The sequence below is a fragment of the Echinops telfairi genome, unplaced genomic scaffold (assembly GCF_000313985.2).
Source record: "Echinops telfairi isolate 266 unplaced genomic scaffold, ASM31398v2 ScPeMD7_7424;HRSCAF=8462, whole genome shotgun sequence".
NCBI classification, from domain to species: Eukaryota; Metazoa; Chordata; class Mammalia; order Afrosoricida; family Tenrecidae; genus Echinops; species Echinops telfairi.
Genome location: NW_022111324.1, coordinates 6707788 through 6716857, shown reverse-complemented (window position 1 = coordinate 6716857; position 9070 = coordinate 6707788). Strand labels below are relative to the sequence as shown.

Genomic DNA, 9070 nt, shown 5'->3' with positions numbered 1-9070 from the left:
AAGGCAGGACTGTGGTCATAATAGTGGGGGGTGAGGAAGCCTCAAAGAACCAAAGGAATATTGTGTGTTTCATCGGTGCTTTACTGCTCCCCGGTTGTCTCATCCCTTCCTTGTGACCCTCTGTGAGGGGATGTCCAGTTATCTACAGATGGGCTTTGGATCTCTGCTGCAACCCCTCCATTCTCAACAGTATGTGTTTTTGTTAGTTTTGGATCTTCTGGTGCCTGTTACCTGATTCTGTCGACACCTCATGATTGCACAGGCTGGTGTGCTTCTTCCATGTGGGCTTGTTGCTTCTCTGCTAGATGGCTGCTTGTTTATCTTCAAGCCTTTAAGACCCCAGACACTATATCTTTTTATCGCCGGGCACCATCAACTTTCTTCACCACATTTGCACTCATTTTGTCTTCAGTGATCATGTTGGGAGGGTGAGCATTACAGAATACCTGGCTGTTAGAACAAAGTGTTCTTGCGTTGAGGGAGGGCTTGAGCAGAGGCCCAAAGTCCACCCACTTCCTCAATGTATTGCCGTATAAATATATGTACATAGGCCAATACCTCTAGTTTATGAATTTACATAAGTATACACCTATGTTTGTACTTCTATCCATAGCTTTGAATCCTAGTTCTCTATTTCCTTTTACCTTCCTCCTGTCCCACTATCACGCTCGCTCTTCTCCTGTCTCTTAGTAATTCTTCTCAGCTAGATTGCTTTTGTTCCAACACCACCGGGATATCTGCATCCTCCTCATTGTTGATTTTAACTCCCAAGTTGTTCCCCTGTCTATGGTGTTGTTTGCTCATCACTCCCTTCCCCCACCCCCTCCTCCCCCCACGTCCCTCCAGAACCATCAGTCCCATTGCTTTCTCCTCTGGCTTGCTTCCCATGCCTATCTTATATAGGTAGGCAAAACAACAATAACAGAGACAAAACCAAAAAAAACCAGAAGATTGAATTAAAAGAAAAAAAAACCTGAAAAAGCATACAGAATTCCAGGTCTGTCCACTGACCTTTATGACTATCTCCCCACCGGTCCTGGAGGATTCTGGAAACTGCCCCTCCTCACCGGAATTCTATGTTTTCTTTTTTTTTGGCTCCTGGGGGGCTTTGTGGCTTTGCTTTGCTCCCGTTGCTGATCTGTTATGGTCCCATCTAGGTTCTCCCCACTGTGGGGGGTTCAGACCGGACTCTCTCCCTGCCATGTGTCCCCAGTATTGTCCTCTGTCACCGTATCCTCCAGTGAGGGAGCATCATGTTTCCAGCTGTTGTTGGCTCTACAGTCCTCTCTGTGACTGAGCAGCTCCACACAGGGACGTCATCCCCAGGGCTTGGTGTGCCAGTATGGGGTCTAGTCCCTTGCTCTCTCTCTTCCTTCTTGGCTTGCTTCTGTGTGAGTGTGGCAGACTGGCGCCTCTCCCCAATCTGTAGGTTTAGTGTTGTCGTCTGTGGCACACACTTCTAGGGGTGTGTGTGGGTCAGTTTGGCTGTGATTGGGGTCCACCCTGTAGCCCTCTCTGTTCAAGAGTTGCTCCATGAGGTTACATTGCCTTCAAGCTTTGGCGCACCGTGGTGGGTCTGCACTCACACTCCTGATTGCTCTCAATGTTCTGATAGAACAACAAGAGCACTGGGCAGGTGATTCTACCTGGACACCATCTTGACACATCCTCTCCTGCTTAATGCTTTCTATACATCTTCTTCTATGCTATTGGTTACAGGTTTTGCACAGTATCAGCTCTCTCATCAGTTCCATTCTGTTGGCTCGTCACTATTGATTTCACTTCCTTTCCCTACCTAGCCTTCTCATCTTTGCTTTCTGCAAGTGGTGACTGTTGGAACGCATATAGCTGACTCTTTGAGGGAGTACATCACTCACAGGTGATATGGCTGATTTTACAGGCCAGTTTGTTATTTGGCTGAGAGGTGATCTTCAAGAAGTGGCTTCAGTGCCAAGTTCAAAGTGCATATTAGAGTGACTGTCTTAGGGGTCGCTCTAGTCTCTATCACCCCAATGGCTATGGCCTTTTTAGGAATATGAATTTTATTCTACAGTCACCCCCACCCCCATCCCCAACTCCCACCCCACTCCACCTGATTCTGTTGGGATCTTCTTTCGGTCCCTGGTCAGAATGGTAAGTAGTGGTAGTTGGGCACCATCTAGTTCTTCTGGTCTCAGGCTAGATGAAGCCGTGGTTTGTGTGAACTGATTTCTTCTTTTTTTTATTTTTATAAATCATTTTGTTGAGGGCTTGTACAACTCTTATCACAATCCATACATACATCAGTTGTGTTAAGCACATTTGTATGTTTGTTACCATCATCATTCTCAAAACATTTTCTTTCTACTTGAGCCCTTGGTATCAGCTCCTCATTTTTCCCCACCCTCCTCCCACTCTCCCTCCCTCATAATTTATAAATTATTGATAATTTATAAATTATTATTTTTCCATGTCTTACACTGTCCGATGTCTTCCTTCACCCCACTTTTCTGTTGTCCATCCCCCAGGGATGTAGATATGTAGATCATTGTATTTCCTTCTTTCTCTTTTGCTCCAGACTAATAGAACCAATAGTTCTAACTTAGCTGGCAACACACACTTTAAAACCCTAGATGCTACTCACCAAATGGGTGTAGAATATTATATATATCATCATATTATCCATGTTATCATAACAATATTATACCAACTGACTAAACTGTCCCATAGAACTTGGACCTTAATATTTTAACAGCAAACCAATCTCACAAGTTGCTTGACTATGTCAAGGCAGTATCTGGATCTGTGCCCCTATGTACTTTTGTATATATAATCCTTTAGTATATATATTATACATAGTCAGGACATACATATATGTGTGTGCTTTATTATACATGTGTGTATACATACATATGTATATGTGTATATGTATGCCTACAGGTACACGTACAGGTGGACCCCTACCTACTTATGTAACCCACATTTTGGAGGGTTGTTATTCCTGATATTGCAAAGTGGTGTATTTTATAGCACTAACCAAAGCCCCTTTTTCTTGTATATTCTTGTGTCTTTACTTAACTTGATCAAGTTGTGTAGCCCTGACCCATATTTGTTAATGCCTTTACCATCACCTTTTACCATTGCCTTTACCAAATATAATATGTGTCTACAATCCAGAAAGCAATTTCCTCTCTCCCTCCCTCACCCATCCTAATAACCATCAAAGAACATTGCTCTCTGTGTGTAAATCTATTCCTGTTTTTTTATAATAGTTTTGTCATAGAATATTTGTCCTTTTGTGATAGACAAATATCACTTATTTCACTCATCATACTATCCTCCAGATTCATACATGTTATAAGATATTTCTAAATTCCATTATTATATATAGATGAATAATTTTTAATTGTATGTAGGCACAACAATTCGTTTACTTATCTGTGGTTAAACACTGTTTCCATCTTTTGTTATCAATGCATGGAGGTGTTCATTAGTTTCTATAATGCACATATGTAATTGCACTTAGACCCCTTGGATATGTACAGAGGAGTGGGATTATTGGATCTTAAGTTAGTTCTCTCTCTGTTTTAATGGAAGCGCCATATCACCGTCTCCCCACACCCTCGCCAGCATTTGTTTGTTTGTCTTTTTGTTTACCATTGTCATTGTTACAGGATGAGATGGTTTCTTACTGTAGTTTTGATTTGCATTTCTCTAATGTCTTGTGATTGCAAGCATCTTTTCATTTTGGCAGTCCCTCTGATCCACTTTACCTTCTATTGTTCATAGTTGTATCTGTGTGTGGTAAGTTATTTATGCCAAACACTAGGTCCCTATATTATTTTCCAGGAACCTTATATTTCTAGCTCTTACATTTGCATCTTTGGTCCATTTTGAGTTAGGGTTTTTTTTTGGGGCGGGGGTTGTGCATGATGTGAGGTAGGGATCCTGTTTCATTTTTCTGCAAATGGATGACCAGTTTTGCCAGCATCACTTCTTAAAGAGGCTGTTTATTTCCCATTAAATGAACTTTTGTCAAAGAACAGCTGCCCATAGATGGAAGGACTTGTTTCTGAGTTCTCAATTCTCTTCCGGTGGTCCATGCATCCATCATGGAACTGGTACCAAGTTGTTTTGATTACGATGACCGGATTATGTTTGGGAGTGTGTAACTGTGAGACCTTCTACTTTGTTCTTCCTTTTTAATGTTGCTTTAACTAAGTAGGGCCTCTTTCCTTTCCCTATAAAAATGGAGATTAGCTGCCCATTCCTCTTAAAGGATGTTGTTAGAAACATGTAATTTCTTCATACGAGCAGCTAGGCTACTGCTCTTATGTGGGAACCACAGCCTGTCTAGTTGACACATGACATTAGCCATTATGCCAGCTCCGGTTCTTCTCCTACATCAAGTCCAGACTGATTTCTCTTCAGTGAGCACGCATGTTATCTAGAGTTCTTAAGAGCACTTAGCCGCGGGCCTAAGTCCAGTGCAAACCCTGCCAGGGTAGGAAAGGAGTTTATGGACCATCCAGAATAGATCACAGATCTAGTTCTACAGAGTAGGCACATGTTAAACATCGGGGTATGGGCTGATGAGTCTCTGGGGTGGGGGGTGGGGTAGCGTGGGGGAGGGGGTGGTGTGACCAAAGCAACAAGATAAGAAATGGATTTTGTTGGAAGTCAAGATAGCCCCAGTTCACTGTGCCCTAAAGGAATGTTCACAGCTTGCTCTGCCAGTGCGGGCACTGGGGCCACCTCTATCAGATGGACTGTCCCCTGGGGGCTGTGCCTTGCAGATTGAGTTTGAAGATTATATCTTAGCTCTGCCATTTGTTAGCTATCCTATCTGGAGAGCCCCAACAGCTTAACTTCCCCAAACCTTAAATTTCTTTATCTGTAAAATAAGGCTGATAAAAACATTTACCGTTATGGGGAAGATAAAAAGGAATGAGAAAGCACCTGTAAAACACCTATATGGTACTGCGTTACTGAGTTGTAATGATCATCACATTGTCCTTCCTTGGACTGCTGGCTTACCACCCCTTTAGCTCTGACTAGAGAGGTAATTAGATACTGGAAGAAAGAGTGAGTGGGGTGGTTCTCTTTGAGTTGATAGTGCGGCTTGGTGCCATCAGAGAGAATGCGTTATGGAGAAGGGCAAGAGTGCAGAGGCCAGTTGGACGTAGGAAGCAACTGCTGTGGAAGATGATAGACCAGGATGGAGCAGGAGTAGGTCGGGAATGGCCACCTGGAGGGCAAGACCTGAACCGGCCTCCAGAGAAGTGGCTGGCCAGGCAAGGATGGATGAGGTCAGGTATTGATCAATGCAACTGCCATGACCATCACCAGCGATACTGAGCATACTACGTAGATGTAACGGAATCCATTGGCTCAACTTTCTAACTGCATTCCAACTGGGATCACTTCTCACCGCCTCCACCACCATTCCCGCGTCCAAGCCGCCCCTAGCACTCATCTGGACAATTGAAATGCTTCTTGCCACGTCTCCCACTTCCATTCCATTCCTTTCCTTTCTCTCTCCTGTCTGTATCACCTCACGGTAGCCAGAATGATCTTGTAAATATGTGTGGCAAACATGCTACCTCTGTTGAAGTCCCCTCAAAGGCTTCCTACTTCATTTAGAGTAAAATATGAGGTCCCAAATATGACCTAGAAGGCTCCCTGTGACCTGGGGCCTTTCCACTTCTATGCCTCCCCACTCCTCCTTGCTTATTTCCCTCCTATCACACTGGCTCCCAGCTCACTTGGGGCCTTTATTGCTGCATAATCAACTACCCCCAAACTTAATGGCTTAAAGCTATGAAGATAGAAATGTTGCTCAAGAATCATCTATTAGGGCAGAACTCAGTTGAGATAGCCTATTTCTGCCTCCCCGGAGTCTGCTAGGGTGGCTAGACAAAGGGCCATTCACATGTCTGGCAGTCAGAGGGACCTCAGCTGGGGCAGTGTCCTGCACACCTACAGGAGGTCTTTCCACGTGGCTGCTTAGCTTCCTCCCAGGATGCCGCTCGGATTCCCAGAGTAGACCTCTCAGGAGGACTAGGAGGAAACTATGGCCTTCCATGAATTACATCAGTCGTCACCCCTTACACTATACTCACAGACCCGCCCAGACTCAAGAAGAGGGGACACAGGCCCCACCTCTCGATGGAAGAGCATCAGTGTCACCTTGTGTGAGGAGAGGTACAATGTGGCCTTTATTGTTTCCCATACCCTTTCCATGTCTCTGCTCAAATATCCCCTTAACAGAGAGACTTTTGCTGATGATCTCATATAACATAACCCTCCATGGGAATACCCTTAGTCCCTTTTACCTTGATCTAATCAAATTCATAGATTGTCTCACCACATAGTCAGTGCTGTGTAAACATTTATTAAATAAATGAATCAATCGTCATCGTCACAACCAAGATAGCAGGCAATATTTATTGAGAGGTTCCGATATGCCCCGTGCTAAAAAAAGTTTCTTACACATGATCATGGAGGGAGATAAGGGAACCCAGATACCCGTGCTTGACTCTCTCTGTCTTAGGGGAGAACAGCAGGTGTGCCACAGCTGAGGTCTCAGTTGTAGCGTGTGACACGTCGCAGTGTTTGGAGAAGCAAGCCTATCTCCAACCATTCTCGTGGAAGCTCCTTGGGGACTCAAGTCTGACCTGCTTATTGACTTCTTCCTCTTTCTTCCCAGTGTGGGTGACTGTCAATGCCATCTTTGTGGAAACCCCCCAGGAGGTGATTCGGGCTGTCCGGGGGAAGAGTGTCAAGCTCCCATGCAGCTACCAAACTTCTACCTCGGACCGAAATGGACTGATCCAGTGGGATAAGTTGCTGAGGAGTCATTCGGTAAGGGTCCTTACCATCCTGGGGCCCCCTGGGGAAGTACGATCATCTATCACTTCTTGAATCAGAAAATCACTTCGTTTACAATACCAGGAATGACAGCTACAACAGGAAGAGTGTCACATTCATGGTAAAAAAGCACATTTCAAGATCTATCTGGAAGTACAACGTTGCCTGTGCTAGAATCATATCTATCCACATGCAAGGAAATCCCGTCAATACAACGAGTATTCAAAGGGATGCTACCACGAAAGCTAGTGATGCAGGCATTGAAGAATGCTATCGATGCCTTCAGTCTGAAATTGATCAAACATGCCACCAAGATGCATTGGTAATGATTGGAGATTGGAATACAGAAGTTGGAAACACAGGAAACTATGGCCTCGGTGGTAGCAATGAAGCTGCAGATTGTGCGATAGAATGTTGTGAGACCAACGACTTCGCCGCTGCAAACACACTTTTTCAACACAAAAGGCAACTATGAGCGTGGACTTCTCTAGATGGAACACACCGCATCCAATGGACTGTGTTTGTAGGAAGAGACGATGGTCAAGCTCAATGTCAGCACCTAATAGCCACCCACTGCTCATATGTACGATCAGGTTGAAATCGAAGAAAACGAAAGCATGTCCAGCAGAACCCAGCTACCTTGAGTCTATCCCACCTGAGTTTTGAGAGCATGCAAGAACAGATTTGACACACGAACGCTGATGGCTTAGGACCTGCGGAGCTGTGGGAGGACATCAGGAACATGATTCATGAAGAAGGCAAAGGTCATTAAAAAGAGAGGAAATAAAGAAAAGATAGAAGTGCGTTAGAAGAGACTGTGAAACTTGCTCTTGATCATAGAGTAAGCAAATGGAAGAAATGATAACGTCAAAGAGCTGAAAAGAAAACTCAAAGGGCAGCTCTAGAAGACAAAGTAAAATATCACCACGAAACATGACAAAACCCAGGGTCAGACAACCAAGAAAGCTGCACACTCAGCATATCTTAAACTGAAGGAATTCAAGGGGGGAAAATCAAGTTTGCGATGCAAGATAAAAAGATAAGCAAGATATTGAATGATGCAGGAAGCATCGAAGAATATGGAAAGAATACACAAAATCACTATACCAAAGAGAACTGGTCAACATTCAACCGTTAAGAGCTAGTATATGATCAAGAACTAATGGTACTGAAGGAAGAAGCTCAAGCTGTACTGAATGCATTAACCCAAAACAAGCCTCTGTGAATTAATAGAACACCAATTAAAATACTTCAACAAGCTGAAGAAGCACTGGAAGCACTCACTCATCTATGCCAAGAAATGTGGAACACAGCCACCTGACCAACTGACTCGAAGAGATCCATATTTGTACCCACTCCAACAGAGAGCTCGAGCTATAGAACAATATCATTAATGTCGCATACAAGTAACATTTTGCTGAAGATCATCCAACAATGGTTGCAGCAGTACATTAACAGGGAGCTGCCAGAGGCTCCGTTTGGATTCAGAAGAGGACATGGAACAAGGAATGTCATTGCTGATGTCAGATGAATCCTGGTTGAAAGCAGAGAAGACCAGAAAGATGTTTACTTGTGTTTCATTGACTATGCAAATGCAACTGTGCGAATCATAACAAACCACAGACAATCTTGGGAAGAACGGGAATTCCAGAACACTTCATTGTGTTCCTATGGAACCTGTACAGAGATCAAGAGGTGTGAGCAAAAGAAGAGAATACTGCTTGATTTGAAACCAGGAAATGTGTGTGTCATAGCTATATCCTCTCACTATACTTATTCAATCTGTTTGTGAGCAAATACTCAGAGAAGCTGGATTATATGAAGAAGAATTCGCCATCAGAATCAGTGGAAGGCTTATTAACAACCTGCAATGTGCAGATGACACAATCTTGCTTGCTGAGAGTGAGGAGAAATTGAAGCACTTTTTAGTGAAGGTTAAGGATTGTATCTACAGAATGGATTACAACTCAATGGCAAGAAGATCAAAATCCTTACAAGTGGACCAATAGGTAGCATCATGGTAAATGATAAAAGATTGAAGTTGTCAAGGATTTCATCTTGCTTGGATCCACAGTCAGTGCTCATGGAAGCAGCAGTCAAGAGATCCAAAGACACATTGCATTAGGCAAATCTGCTGCACAAGACCTCCTCAAAGTGTTGAAAAGCAGGGATATTACTTTGATACCTAAGATGTGCCTGACCCAAGCCATGGTATTTTTTT

General features: G+C 43.7%; 1 protein-coding gene across 1 annotated transcript in view; it reads left to right on the top strand.

Moving 5' to 3' along the window:
• Positions 1–5184: 5184 nt before the first annotated feature.
• The window catches only part of GPA33 (glycoprotein A33), a 30792-nt gene continuing 26906 nt past the window's right edge, over positions 5185–9070 (top strand). The window contains exons 1-2 of the mRNA XM_030887760.1: positions 5185–5293; positions 6689–6843. Of these exons, the coding sequence (XP_030743620.1) occupies positions 5185–5293; positions 6689–6843 (264 nt within the window). The remainder of the gene's footprint in view (positions 5294–6688; positions 6844–9070) is intronic.